The sequence below is a fragment of the Pezoporus flaviventris genome, unplaced genomic scaffold, assembly GCF_033815535.1.
Source record: "Pezoporus flaviventris isolate CSIRO_AGI_PZ_B2104156 unplaced genomic scaffold, CSIRO_AGI_Pfla_v1 ptg000035l, whole genome shotgun sequence".
Taxonomy (NCBI): Eukaryota; Metazoa; Chordata; class Aves; order Psittaciformes; family Psittacidae; genus Pezoporus; species Pezoporus flaviventris.
In genome coordinates this window covers 3,831,542-3,847,169 of record NW_026892583.1, presented here as the reverse complement: position 1 = coordinate 3,847,169, position 15,628 = coordinate 3,831,542, and the positions used below count along the sequence as shown (strand labels likewise).

At 43.1% G+C, this 15,628-nt stretch overlaps 1 protein-coding gene across 3 annotated transcripts in view; it reads right to left on the bottom strand.

The window, feature by feature from the left end:
- Window positions 1–15,628, bottom strand: part of AMBRA1 (autophagy and beclin 1 regulator 1) — a 130,714-nt gene that overhangs the window by 46,273 nt on the left and 68,813 nt on the right. For all 3 annotated transcript variants that reach the window (XM_061462259.1, XM_061462260.1, XM_061462261.1), the window contains one exon: window positions 6,546–6,656. In XM_061462259.1, the coding sequence (XP_061318243.1) occupies window positions 6,546–6,656 (111 nt within the window). The remainder of the gene's footprint in view (window positions 1–6,545; window positions 6,657–15,628) is intronic.

Below are 15,628 nucleotides of genomic sequence, written 5' to 3'. Positions count from 1 at the left end.
CTAGTTGAACAGAAAGGTAGCAAAATAAAGATTAAAGACTACACTACCTAATTTTTATAGCAGAATTAACACCCCCCCCCCCCTTTCTTTTCCTTAAGTCCAGGCTCCACTCAAGTACTCATCACGTCATCACAAGAGAAGATGGGCCTCAACACAGGCACTGCAGTATACGCTGTGGACTAGCTAAAGGATGCAGGACAACAGGTTGCACTACTGTAATCCCTGTTAAACTGGAGGGATTCCTGCAGAGTTCTTCAGTGACTCATTGCAAAACCAGTCCTATTTATTAGCTTTATCAATGGGCTAGACACAGAGTGGAGCTGGTTGATGAATTCTCTTGATAAAGCTGGGTAATTTCACTAACAGAGCATGATCAGACCAGACAGTGAACTGAAAGACACAGAGACATAACAAAAGGGAAATGGAAGAGTTTTAGAGTGTATTAATTTACCTTATTATATATTATAAATTTCTGCTTTACCTAGGAGCTTCTCAGTTGGCAACAACAGAGAATCAGCTTTGGTAATCCTTGCAAGGACTGAGCCACCCAAAGGGCATGAAAGAGATCCTACACTGCACTAGGGAGCACACGTACAGGTGCTAACATACAACCTTGTGCTGAGACCACATGGAGGATACTGGGCACAGTTTTGGTCAGCCGTATTCAAGAAAGAGTAAACCTTAAAAGGCAACAAGTTCAGCAAAGAGATAGGAAGACGAGTGTGGGGGGGGTGGTGTGGTGTTAAAGAAAAAGACTGTGAGGAAATAGGATTGCATTTACAAAAAATACCAGCAAGTAAGTGCAAGAAAAACACCAATTCTCTTCAGAAGTAACACTGACAGGTAAGTGGGTAAAAGCAGCCATTAAGCTTGGAAATTAGAAGATTTCTACCAGACAAGAAAGATTCTAGAATAAACTTTCAACAGAAGTGAAAGGGACAAAGAATTTAACCAATTTTAAGACAGAATAAGAGGATGTGCTTGCCTAAGACAGCAGGGAGCTACACTCCGTGGCTAAGGGGGTCCTTTCTCACCAATTCCTTTGTAGCTGCACTCAGGTCAGCAGTGATCTAAATAACTGGAGGGAAAAATGGTGTGGGGGGAACTTACAGGACAGGGGAACATTAGAACTCTCGCAACCAATTCTGAGTTGACTACTTAGGAGACAGCCAAGCAAGAAGGCCTGCAACAGAGCAAAACCACACATCGCAAAGGGAGAGCATCTGCCAGAGATAAAGCTATGAAACTCACCACCACCACCTATGCAAAAACCTTGGATTATTAGAAGAGAAAAATACAGTCCTGTCCTTTTCTTTGGGATCGAAGAACTGTTGTCTCTCATCCCTATCATGCTAGATATCTAGCAAGTTTTGTTCTGCATCCCTGGGCTCAGGATGTCATTTCCATGTGGTAGGCATGTCTTCTCTACAATGTTTAGCACTGTTACTTGATGCTCAATACTGCAAGTAGCCAGACTGTATACTTGCCTCATCAGTCCAAAGGCATGGGTGCCATCTAGCCCAGGGCCCTTTCTGTACTGATGTCCTAGTGCTTTTCAAAGAGGTGCCAGAAGTTTCAGAGGGGACAGATGCCCATTTCTCTGGGCACAGGTGATGTTTCTTCCTTGTTCCTGTAACTACTGAAAAATCAGAGTTTATAGAATCTATGTTTCTTCTCAGCTTTTAAAGTCTGGGTTTTTTTTTAATCTAATGCAACCTTGGACATTCATAAGAATTCCACATCTTTATTTCTGTAAGGTAAGAAATTTCTTCTGCACCATTTACAGATTCAGGGACATTGCCATGTCTTGTACATACTCTCAACTCCATGGCTATTTTTTTTCCTTTTCAGATATCTTAATAGTCTTTTCCTTATCAAGCATTTACTACATGTCTTTTAAAAACAATGTAGGGTTTGGATCTCCGCTCACCAAGAGTCTATTTATCATATAGCACATATTCACTCATTTCCTATTACATGGTTTTTCTTTCCCTCACCCCCCCGCCTTCAATGCAGCAGAGAGGTTTTGGTGAGCAGTCCACAGGGATGGCCAACACAACTGCATGGTTTGTTCTTTTTAAAGTTTGCTGCATACGGAGAATGCCTCATAGCAAAACAGACTGTGAGCTCCGCTGCCAGAAGTGAACCATTTTCCCCCTTGATGTGTGTCTGGAACATAAAACATCACAGATGCGAGATGTGCTAAACAAGGAAGAGCGCCCTTTATTTCAGTCTTTCAATATCTGATTCATGTTGGCATTATGGTTCTTCGCTCTTCCTTCATTTACAATGGATGAGGGACTCAGTTAGCACTTACACCTAGAACCAAGGGAGCCTACTGTGCCAGCAGGAAATGTCTAAACGTGAGAGGTGAAGATCTCAGCAAGGTTTCTTTTTAAGGAACAGCATTTAAGAGATTCCCAAGACACGGGGAAGATGACAATATCCATGCATTTGCCAAAGCCACAGGCTATTTGATTTCTTTGAGCCTGAGGCCTGATCTATGATAATGAAGCCAATGCTGAAGATTTTAGGGGGGAAAAGAATAGCTATTTTTGGAAAACCATTTACAACAAGGCTGCCCTTTCATCTCGTGTTTTCTTTTGTTGTTAATGCAGCCACCAAGCTGACAGAACAGATCAAAAGAAACATAAGAGAACAAATTAATCAAGCTGTTGTGCCAACTTGGAGTGCTTACACCTACAGCATAATTATGCCTGAAGCTGAGGAAGGCCTGGAATGCCGGCAGTAACAGCACTGTTTGCCAAAGGAAAACAGTGCTGGGTGCACCATCCACTTCTAGCCACAATTAAGGATGACACTTTATTAATGGCTGCTCCCATTTATACATTGTTTAGCATGCCTTTTCTTCTTTCTCTTTTCTTCTTATAAGTTCTTCTGCATCCCACTTACTTATAATACTTACTGGACCAGTAAGTAGTGATCAAAACACCTTCCTCAAGTCCCAGCCAGTGTTAGAACAGGACACACTCCTGATATGTGACTGAATGTGGAAGAACTAGACCAGTTCAGCCACAGTGGCTTGAAAATGAAATAACAAGCAGTAAGTAGCACAAAAGGAGCTATATTCAAAAGAAATAAACAAGAGATAAAAACTTCAAGCATTTTACCTGTGGAAAGGCTATATTCTACACTGTTCACAGATTCAATAATTACCCATTAGCTGCAGGAAATCGGAATTCTTACTAAAAGAATATTAAATAAATGCCAGAGATAGCATTGTGTCTGCTGCCAAATGAATTCCTCACCCCAATGTTGATACGACTGACAATTACAGCTTAAGACTGGGCCATGTTCATGTCAAGAGTTATTAAAAGCAAAGCTGGCAAAAGGAGAAGAAATCTAAATCCATCATTTCCCATTTTGCAATTAATAGAGAAAGACAGGGCAGAGATTAAAATCCCACAAGTCCCTGCAAAGCCATTTCCCCAAGACTTCCAGAATCCTCTGTGTGTGTGTGGGCTGGACTGAGCATCAGGTGATGCTGCTGCTGCAGAGCGAAGTCCAGAGCCCAGGGCTCTGAAGGCTGCTGAGGCCCAGCCGCTGTGATCCCAGGACTGCACTCATCAAGCTGCTGTCACTTGCTCGGACACATCCGTGTCAGTGGAAAACATCCTACTTCCAAACTATCTTTTCCTTGTTTAATGGTAACAGGAAGAAGAGCTGCTCGGAGATGAGTCTGGCCACAGAGTCGTTTCTTTGATGGAAAGAGGAGCTGGCAGGCAGTCCCAAACTTCAGCTGCATCATTTCATCTGCCTGAACTCCCAAACCACTTGTGGCTCAGGTCAGTCCCAGGAAGTGCTGTTGCCCCCTCTTGTAAGCAGCCTCTCTCACATGACCACCTCTGATTTATAGGAAATGATGGAAAAAGAAGGGATCTTTTGAGGTCACATGCTTTACTGGGAAAACAGTTTATTTCCAAGGTTATGAAGAGTCAGAAAACACTCATCCAACTACCACTCCACTGTTACACATTTATCTTCACTGTATCTCCACAGATACATGCGCCTTGCCAAACTTGCAGCTAGCCTCTGTTCTGTGCCTAGGCAAGCTTGGCATGGCACGCAGGCTTGGCATCCTAAATACCTGGTTTAGGAGGAGCACATCTGCTACATCTTTGTACATCCCAACTAAACCTTGGCAGGGGGAGATAAGGCTAACAACCTAGAAATGCCAGAGTTGGGCTCAGCATGTAAAAAGGAAGAGGCAGAGTAAAACCGAACATTTCCAAATGGTAATAAATCAAGATGGACAAATCGAGTACTATGAAGCACAAAGTGGGGAGTCAGATGGACTGAGGATGGGCTTGTAGCAGGAATCCTGCCTGCAAGAAGGGCACAGTGACAACAGGAACCATAGGCCAATTTCCAGCTAATTAAAAGCTATTTCAGAATAGAAGGATCCTGGTAGGGCAGAGGAAGAAGATTGAAATATTGATGTCTTGAGGAGCAGATGGTTCTTATTTTCCATGGGATTCCATAAATTATAAACAAACATCTTATGCTTTTTTTTCTTAAATCAGCAGCCTTCTCAACAGCCAGATGAGGCCAAAAGCCCCAAAAGCTATAAAAAGCTATTAGCAGCTGTAGCACTCTTCAAATACTTCAGAAGTTTGCAGAGAAGTCCCAGAGAATTTAAGTCAGCAGCAAGATGTTTCCTCTTCTGACTTCATCTTTATTCTGTTCCAGAGTCTGGCTGGACCACAGAAAGTATTGCCACCACGTGGCAAAACTTTGCCTTCAGCAGTGATCCTCAGCCTACGCCTTTACACTGGTACTACAAGGTTTGGCAGTTCAGAGTTTGACACATCAAAGCACTTACACGAGTTCAACACAGTATTTGACTTTCAAGAATACACTGAGCTTCTTCCCAAGAGACAGAATGGGTTTTCAAGGATAAAATTTAAAGCATTTTCCCCCTTTACAGTGTTGAGGGTTACCATCTAGAAGGAGGGCTTTTATTTCCCAGCAGGCTATAAGCATCACACCACATTGTTTTATACAGTGTGAAGAGATGAGACAGAAACACCAGATGCTTTATCCATAGGAACACCACGCTAAGAAAGCTTTCCATAATGGGGTGGTGGCTTTTCCCCTAGCTCCTCTGATTTCCCAAGGACCAGGGGGTAAATGGCCCCATACAGCTTGCCCAGAGAAGTTGGTGATGCCCTATCATTGGAAGCGGTCAAGATCAGATCGGAAGGAGCTTTGAGCAACTTGATATATCTAAAGACGTCCCTGCCTAGGGATGGATGGGGATGGACTAGGTGATCCCTAAAGCTCCCTTCCAACCCAACCCATCCTGTGGTTCTGTGATTTCAATTCCCCACATGTCTGCTGCTATGGTGTCACTGCATGTGCTCTTGTCGTGGGTCTGTTAAGCAACAGGACAGTACCCCTCAGAGGCTTCTATTGTCACATATGTAACTTCTAGAATTGCAGAGCAGACAGAACTGAGACTAGGAGAAACTTTTTCTTAATTAATTTCAATGGCCACCAGTGAAACCAGAAGTCTTTCTGAAAACAGAATCTTTGCTCTCCCTAAAAAAGTCAGTCCCTTAAAGCAGAACCAATCTGGTTTTGCTGAGAAGTCAAGCAATGAATTTGTCATGTGCACAGAAATGGTGTAAGATAAAAATCACTGTACAAAAAAAGCCCAGATCATGAATATCTACCTCCTATCTTCATCCCAGGCTGCCACAAACATTTCTGCAGCTGTGCAGGAAGCTATATCAGGATACCATTCTAGGTTAAAAATAGTCTTTCTAGTCAAGTTAGTTTTAGCCCAAAAAAAGTCATTCCTTGATCAGCTGACCACATGCATCAAATATGTTTGTGCATGCATAAGGAAATCTCTTTCAGTGTGAGAGCTAGCTTATGCCATAGAACATACATAGAATTATGGTCTGATTTTCACAAAGGGAAGGAGAAAAATACATTATATATATAAAAAATCAGTAATATTGCCCACATTCTTGACTCGGAAGCAAGCAGCTTTCACCTGAGATACGGGACAAATATGTGCTTTTGTAAATGGATAAAAGCTACATCTACTTCTCCTGGCTTGCAACACTGTGGTAAGTAACAGACCAGGGTCCTGATTCCAAGAAAGTACAGCAGTACTTTAACCCACACTAATGTCAGTAACTTGGAGAATTCAGACCCAATTCATTAGCAGGTCGTAACAAAGGTATAAAGACAATATCCTTCTAGAAAACTGATAAAAGAATAAGGAGATTGGACACAATTCTTCTAAGAGGATTGTATATTCCCATAAAAATGCTGACAAAAAAAACCTGTTTATGCACGGATTTGCTGATAGCAAGAACACACAAGCCAAACAGAGCAGAAAGAGCTCTGCATGCTTTTAGTCAACTCTCTCAAAGGGCTGAGTATTTTAATGTTCCAAATGCAACAAGACCACCAAACAATAAGAGGCTTGCAACATACAACTACCTTTGAAAGATCCTAGAGCTGTGGTTGGTATAGATTTAAAAGAAGTACTGGTGTCCTTTCCAGCTTACCATTGCTGATTTCAGGCAGATCAAATTTAGTGAAGTCCCACCACTGGAGCCGGTAGGTTGTGTTGGCAATGTTACTGGCCACAGCTGACTGTCCATCCCCAATCACAGCACCTACACAAAAGGGGAAATGATTAGCAATTTAACCTTCAGAAGTTTATCCAGAGATGAGTTGGGGAGACAAAACCAGAAAACCCTTTCAAAATTGCATTTTGGCAAAATTACACAAAACTCTAGAGTCTTAAAGAAACCTTATTTACAGAAATAGCAACACCTGCGAAATAAACCATAGGAAATTAGTAGGGAAGCACCTTCCTGAAACACATTTCTGGAAGAAAAGAAAGCTGACGAGGTAAGACTTGCCCAGACTCAAGGCAGAAACCCAAATCAATTCATTTGATGCAAATGTATTCTACTTATTGGTACTAGTGAAGCTTCTAGTACACCTATGAAGGCAGACCAGAATAAACACTAAGGAAAAGCATTGCCGTGGCAAATCACACCCATTTGTGAACATAATCCCTGCTACTACCATAAACTCCACTTAGAAGATACAGGTTGCCTACAACATTTGCCACACAGTAAAGACTGGAACAGAAAATATTTGGAGGACCTATGAGCTGGCCCTTTGCTGCTCTGGGTGGCCCAACCTACAGCAGGCAGGGGCTGCCCTGACTCCAGGCAAACAACATGACCCTTGCTAACCACCCAAGGATTTGGGCAACAGCCCAAAGCAGAAGGCTAAGCAGAATACTTCAGAAACTAGACAAACAATGCGTTTTCCCAGGCAGAAGCGAACTGCCACTGGTAACTCAAGTCAGCATACATTAGAGACAGCTCAGAGGCATTAAATGCAACCCCTAGGGAGACAAGTGGAGGGAAGATACAGTTCTATGCAGCACTAGAGTCAAAAATTTCATGTTATTTGCAGTCTCTAAGGCCTTCATTACGTGCAACCATTGTGCTACACACGCATGCTGGCAGCCAGAGAAACTCAAGGTGATAGAATTTGATAACAGAGCTCAAACAAAGATCACCCCCAAGTACAAATAAGGAAAAGCAAAGCCTCCAGTGTCTACCCAGTCTGGATTTCAGCACTTCCACACTGTCTCCAGTGGGAAACACACAGAAAAGTCAGTGGCTTCACTCTCCCAGAAGAGCTGGCTCAGGAATGCTGCCACAGCAGCAACAGTGGAAGAGACATCACTTCTCCAGCACACAGCAGGCCAGCCGCCTGTGCTGACAGCTAAAAGCCTACTGACTGCCAGCGAATGAAGCGATGTGGAGGAAGATGAGGAGGATAGGGTAGCTGATTTTTACTTATCAAATCCCAGCAGAGCACTCAGGCTTGTAAAACAATGGCCTGAACACACTCACACACACACACACAAACAGGACTTATGTTTTCCCTGCAAAGTAAAGAACAAGATGGGCAGAGATAAAGTAAGGAAGCAAATTCTAGACCGGCGCTGATAAAGACACCAAGAAGCTGCTGCCAGTCCTCTCTTCATCAATAAGCTGTCTCAAGTCCTGATTTTTAGGTCTGGAGAAAGCTCAGAAATTTGCCAAGAGCAAGACTTGTGAGCAGGGAGAGCTCTACACTGTGTACCCAGCTGTGCCAGGCCTGCGGCAATCAACAAACCTCCACCACGGGTCTGCTCGGTCTCTGTATCTGCCTCTGTCAGACATGCACATATCACTTGGAGAGCAGAATTAAGGACATTTCCATTGCTCTACATACGCCCAAGGCCTTGTTCTCCATATCCCCCAAAACAAAGGGTTTCTCTCAACAAAAGATATACGCTGGAGAAAGCAGATTCAATGCATTAATGAAATTACATTTTATAACTAGAAGTGGAAGAAGGACAATTAAGTTTTATGTTGCTTCATCTTTCAAAGTCTCATTGCAAGCCCCTGCTTGGTACACAAGGGCAGCCTTGCCTCAAGCCACCAGGTGGAAAACAGCAAAGTAGCTTCTGTACAGATTTCAAGCAGTGGGACTTGCTGCAGGGGAACAGTAACTAACATCACTTTTATGGGACTCAATCAGACAAGGAACACACTCTGCAAAGACAGGCAACAGAAGTGAGATTCAGGGCATATAATTCCAGGATATTGATCTCATTACAGATAGACATTACAAAATCATCACCTAGTCTTGCAACAAGAACAACCTTTGTAGGCATAGCAAGTAATACATAAACTGAAGAATAACATACCATAGGAAAGTAAGCATGTGCTCCCTCTATATTGTAGAAGCCTAGCAACATCCCTAAGTGCTTGTCGTGGTTTAAACCCAGTCAGGCAACTCGTTCACTCACTTCCCCCCCTTTCTTGCCCTCCCCCTGCTCCCGGAGGGATGGAGAGGAGAATCGAAAAGAATGCAACTCCCACGGGTTGAGATAAGAACAGTTTAGTAACTAAGGTATAACACAAATCACTACTGCTACCACTAATGATAATAATGATAAAGGAAATAACAAGGGAATAGAATACAACACCTCAGCACCAGCTGACCGATAACTCGCCCCCCAAGCCCGACCAAGCTCCGACCGATACCTCCTCCAACCCTGCAGTCCCCCAGCCCTTCCGGCTAACTCCCAGTTACATCCTGGGCATGACGTGCTGTGGTATGGAATACCTCTTTGGTCAGTTTGGGTCAGGTGTCCTGTCTCTGCTTCCTCCTGGCTTCCCCTCTTCCCTGGCAGAGCATGAGGCTCACAAAGTCCTTGGCCAAACCAAAACATCGCTATCAGCTCTGTTCCCGAGCTGAAAGTCAAAACACTGCACTGTACCAGCTACCAAGGAGGAGAAACATGACTGCTACTGCTGAACCCAGGACAGTGCTCCACAAACAGCAAGTTCATCTGGCTCACACTACTCGTGCACCTACTGCTACAAGTGCTATAAAAAAAGCTGTTGGCAAATAGCTTTGATTATTTTCCTGTAAAGATTCTGGTCTTCTCATCCCTTTCCCCGGAACCTTCAGGTTACTTATGGTGTTCATTTAAACCTCACATCCCTTCACCTCCAAAGGGGGTCACATCTTACATGGAAAAGCTAACAATGGAAAGAGGCATTCCCATCTATGGGAGAGCCCAGCAAAAGTCATCAAATGCATGTGCTTCAGGTAACCTATACCTTTATCAAAAAGATAGGAGACAGGGAAGAAAGTGCAGAGAGAGAAAGGTGCATGTTCAGAAGGATCTGGTCCATTTTTCAAAGGCTCCAGATCCGTGTGCTTCATGCTAATGACAAATCCATGATCTACAAAGTTTTAAGTAATTACCTCTACTTATACTAATGACATGATTAAGAAGCGTAATTATTAAAGTATATGTAGCTTCATATAACGAAGTGGAATAACATTTGTATCACAAGTCCTGCCAGAAGCCTCCCACATGTACTGTCCTACAGCAAAGATGATTGAATGTCTGAAATGTTTGCATGCTTTTCATTTAGGGAGGAAAATACACCCCAGTACACAACTATGCTATCCAAACCTTTGGCGTTTGCTTTATCCATTGGTTAATAGGTAAGACTGGAGGCCATGGGGGGGGAGCTTAAGAAAGTTAAAATCCTCACTACTGAGCTTTGTTCACCATTCAGTGTGATAACTCATTCTCAGCCAGCTTTGCCCAGTCAGGGTTTCAGCCTGGCTGAGATCCAAAGAAGGTGCTGCTGCCTTTTAAGTTCTAGTGTAACCTGGGGGCAAACGACACACTTCAGCTTCTTAACTGTGGGCAGCAGCACATCAGCTCTTACAGTAGGAGTTCTCACCAAGAGCTTGACAGTCTGTCCTGATTCCTGGGTCTTCCACTGTTTGATGGGATCATAAGTGACTGCAGCGGGTACCTGAGGGTCTTGGGCTTGTCACCCCAAGAACAGAAGGACCTTTTACCGCAGAGATGATGTGGATTTCAACATGTTGAAATCTAAAGCAAAGGCCAATTGAAATGCAGTGAACGTAGGTTTGATTGGCAGCTTTCCTGCGTCTGTCTATCACTGCGTAATAAACACTGGGTGATGGCAGAAATGAAGATAAATGCTTTCAGCAGCCCCCCCCTTCTCCCCTCACCGCCCCGATCTCCATCCACCCCCACTCAGCACATGACAAGAGAGTTTAAAGAGTGGGGGGAAAAAAGTCTTAACAAAGACTTCACAAAAAAATTCCTCAAATCTTTTCTTATAGGCCACCTACACGTGACAGATATTTACCCGTCAGTCTCAATCCCCTCTGAGGGTCCAACTCATCTTGGCATGTGGAGAAATGAACCTTTCCCAGTCAGCTATTGCTCATTTATGAATCAAGCCAGGCAAGCCTGAGTGAGTTTAGACTGAAAGAGAACAAAGCGGTGCAAAACCACTTTCCATGGCACTCCAGCACTCTCTCGGTGAACAGCAGGGTACTTCCAGACTACTACTATCAGGCTCTCAGAGGAAGAGCTAATACTCTAGAGCTACACAGGCTTTGGGGTACAAGTTTCAAGAATATGGATCATCTACATATTGTGAGAATTTCTTTCCCATGTATTTACTAGAAACCAGAGCTCATTTTTTTTCTAGACTATATCCTTTCCTCTAGGTTTTTAGTGCCTGGCAGGTCCCCTCACAGTAAGAGAAAAATTTATTAAGATGCTTACAGATAAGCTTGAGGAAGCTGGATAAGTCCCTGAGCTAATTTGTGACTCAACTGGAGACAGTGATTAGGCCCTAGTATAAAATTCCCCCTAGATTAGTACTTGCATGCTTAAGCATGAGTACCTTTGAAAAGTAATTACCTCTTTATGAGCTGGTTTGCAACCATAGCTAATGATACTGAGGATATCCTACCCTTGCAGAAAGGATCTATCACAGCTGATGAGTTTTACATTTATTAGTTCTAGATTTACTACAATACACGCCCCAGGAAGCCCAAAACACAAGACAGATCAACTTGGCAAACCAAGGCTAAAGCTCTTTGCTGCAAGAATACATCGGACTCTCTCAGCCAGTTTGAATTCAGCTGAAATGTGGTTACTAATCTCTGCAGCCTAGTGGAGATGTACAGGTTCTTGCACATCTCTGACCCTGAAGTGTTTGATGGGGCAGGCTGGTTTTGGGGACTACCTTTGATCACAGGAAACATTAAATCCTGAATAAGCATTTGACAAGTCCAAGCAAATCTCTGTTTCATGCTACCGCGAAGACACTGCCTTTGAAGTGGCTGAGCTAAGTATCTAAAACTGGGCTAATGCTGTAGAAACAGTACGCATAGCAACCTGGGATTTTCAAGGATTTATTTTGCTTGGTTTTCAATGTACCAGCAAGCTGTAAATAGGAAGTGTGCAAAAGGATTTTCATGAATGGATGCACAAAATGTTACTATGAGTAGCTCAGCACAGATTCAGTGTCAACTGAGAAAGCCTCAGAGAGGTCAATGCTCTCTGAAGGCTGAACCCTTCAAAGGACTATTTTTTTCCTTTATCCCAGATGTACAAAGTATTTCCTATTCATGCTCATTCCTATTGCAAAATTTCCTTTTAAAAGGGGTGATGCTTAGCATGCCGAGTTCCACAGTCCTATCAGCGATGGGAATTTCAGCAGGCCTCAGCTGCAGGTAGCGAAGATGACCATCATAAAAGGGGTTCAGTCAAGTGCCCAAGGGCTTCACTCACAATGTGAACAATACGAGCATCATACAGGAAAGCAAATTTTCCAGCCACAAGTTTCAGGCTTCAAAAGGAAAATTGGTTTATTTGCAGGAAACACAATTAATGCCCTGCCCAAAGCCTCCATCTACAGTACAGTCATGATGGCTCCTTGACATCTTCCCAACATTAGAGAACTTCCTTTGTCTGATCATGACAATTAACACAGAAATGCATCTGGGAAGTGTTTGTCTTTGATGGTAGGATCCAGTTTTTCCTCAGGGAAAACAGAAGTTAAAGTCCTTTTCAAATGCATTTCCCTCTTAACTGAATTGTTTGCACTTCACCAAGCAAGCTGATCATTTTTCTCCTTAAGAAAGAGAATTCCTGCTCCTCTACTGTTCACCCTACAGAGATGCCCCTGCTTGTGTCACCCTGCTACACTCGGAACATGAGATACGAAACCACATGGTGAGTTTCCAGAACCAGCAAGAGTTGAGCCCCAGCAACGCTCACATAGAACACCTCTCAGACAAGGAAAACTCCGTGCTGTCCTTGGTGACAAATAAGGTATCTTATCACAGCTTTTGCATATACACATTGGAGCAAGCAAATGTCACTGTTAGAAAGTCTTCCTCCTACTCAGGGGGACCAATGATGAACAAGCAGTTTCATTTCCTTGCTGCAGCTACCTCAACCCTCTCAGCTACTGTTAAGGACAGATCATGGGCTAAGCCTCCAGCTTGCCAAGAACTTCCTGCAGCCACCCAATATTAAACATGCACTGCTGAACACAAAAAAAGCCAACTAAACGAATTGTAAGGAATTCCTTTTTCTACCTACTAAATCACTACCAGTCATCACATTGAGTACAGCCTTGCCACAATGTAAGTCTTGACAGGATTTAAAACAAGTTTTGCACACTATTTTTTATCTGTACAATTCACAATCTCTCATGCCATTAAAAAAACTCCAAAACAGGTTAAGAGAAATACCATCTGACCTGTGGGCATACCAGAGTGTCTTACCCATGCCTCACCCTAGTGATGAGAGCAACATCACTGCTCTACAACTGCTGGAGAGGAGCAGGGGTGAATGAGACAAGTGAGAGCCTGAATTTGGCAACTGAACACAACATAATCGTTGTAACTGATTCACAGTCATTTAGCTTATTCTTCAGAGGACACTTCACTTGCATAGCTGAAAACTCTGTTCTTGCAGGATAGTAAATACAATTCACCAGACGACTGAAGCCTCAAATTCTGGTTGCAGAACGAGAATGGTTTGGCTTGGAAGGGACCTCAAAGATCATCTAGTTCCAAATCCCTGCCAGAAGAAGCAGAGCTGCAAGTCTCAGTAGTGCTTTTACATTGCTACACCTCCAAAGAAGCCAGTAAGTGTGATTTTTAATTTATAAGAAAACTTTTATGAACAAGGACTAGTCAGGCTCAGCTGTTTGTTTTCTCATTTGTCATTTATGATGCTTTTAGCTGCAGTGCATGGGAAGGCTCCACTCTATTGACTGCTTTACACTATGTAATGGCATATCTTAAACAGCAAAACCCTATTTGTTTAGGGACCACCGTGAGACTCCTGGAATTCTGACACTGTACAGCAGTGTAATGGTGTATAAAGCAGTGGAGCTGTTCCATGAAGCACACAGGTGGAAATAAATGTTATTAGGCTAGATATCTTCCTGCAAACAGAGATGCTGCATCATTAAATGAGCTTGAGAGGAAAAGGTTATGGAAACAGAAAGGAACATCTGTTACCACGAGCTGAAACAATTCACAAGTTGTTTGAGAAGTGAATGGGTAAACAAGCTTTCTCTTTTCTCATCAGGGCACCTTGCAGGGAAGGGGAGTCAAGGCTGCAGTCTTCCAGTCAGCTAATTGCTGGAGCTGTTAAAGGAGGCTTCTGCAGACATTGTTGCTTGTTTTGAGACCATTTCTTTATTTCCATGTGACAGCAGCATGTGTTAAAAGCATGCCTCATACCACCATATGATTCAAGCAGTAAAACATGTTTCTTACAGTATAGCCTTTTAGGGAAAACATTCCAGCACTAAAAATACATTCCAATCTGCATTTTATTTAACTAATGTTTTCTTTCGACCTTTTCTGCATGTTTGCAGTCTTTTAGAGGATTTTGTCGGCATGCATGAAGAAGCCCTAACAAAAAACAGTGAGTAAAGGGTGGGAGATAGGGGTTTATGCTTTCTTCTTAAATTCTGTTATTTCATAAACCATAAAATCCTGATACTTACAGAATCAGCTACAAGAGCCATCGGTTACTGCCCTAGTATGGGAGTCAGAAACCTATTTATTGGAAAATATTGGGTAAATAAAGACAATTTTACTTTGTCAGTGTGAGGAGAAATAATAATCTGGGTTACAGTCATTTCTCCATCTGTATCAATCTACCCCAAAAAACATGTAATACATTTGAAATCAGCTCCCAAGCAACTGAACCTGCAATAGAAAAGTGTTTTTCATAATTAAACTGGGTGGGAAGGCAACCGAGGCCAGAGCACAGCACTAGGTGAAAAGAGCAGGAGAGAGCTGAACTTTGCAGTCTCTAAAGAAACGCGTTCTCTTCCTTCACCTCTGTTTGAACTCATACACAAGGGCATGTTCGCTGCCCTCTTTCCTTTTAAGCTTCCAGAAGCAGCAGGTGACTCTCCAAATGAAAATGCTACATTTCTCTCCTGCCAGATTTTAGGTTTCACAAAATCCCAGGGAAGGTGAGCTAAGAAGGTCTCAATAGCTGATCTGTGCTGTGTATCGCCTGGGCTCCTCCCTCTGCCAACTCTTCCCCTTGCAATGCCTCCGCTCTCTCCCATACTAAATCCCTTGCATCATTACCAAGCCCTTCATTAACTGCTGCTGGAAGTCTGCTTTTTAACCTTCACGTCTGTGTTTATTCTTTGCACAAAACCAGAGTGAAATCTGTGCCTGGCAGGCATGGCCTTTTGTAGAACTCCTTCTTCTTTCCCTTTCTGACTTTTCAGAGCATGAAATGTGCCTGCTAATCCTAACTGCCGTGGATGGAGAGTCTTGCAGAGACTAGACAAAGGGGAGAGAACCTTCCATCAAGCAGCTGTGAGCAGGCACCAGACTCTAAGGTCTCTGGTCTCCAAAACTCCTATCTCATTTTGCCACATTTCCAAAGGACATAAACTTCCCCAAGGAGCTATACTGGGAACACAGATTTGCATTCCCAAACTTCCCCTCCTGCTTAAACAGCCCTCCCAGCACAAAAGCCCATCTGAGCTCATTGCGCAATGTGACCCAGGGTGGGCAGAGTCTTCAGATATTGCTAATGTATGTCAAAGCAGAAAGAGCTACAAACATCTGACTTTTAAGGGTTATTTCCCTGTCTGCATCCCCAGAGCCAGGTCTCTTACCATATTAAAAGTTGCAAGGTCCCACAGGCATATCCACATTCAGCCTTTCC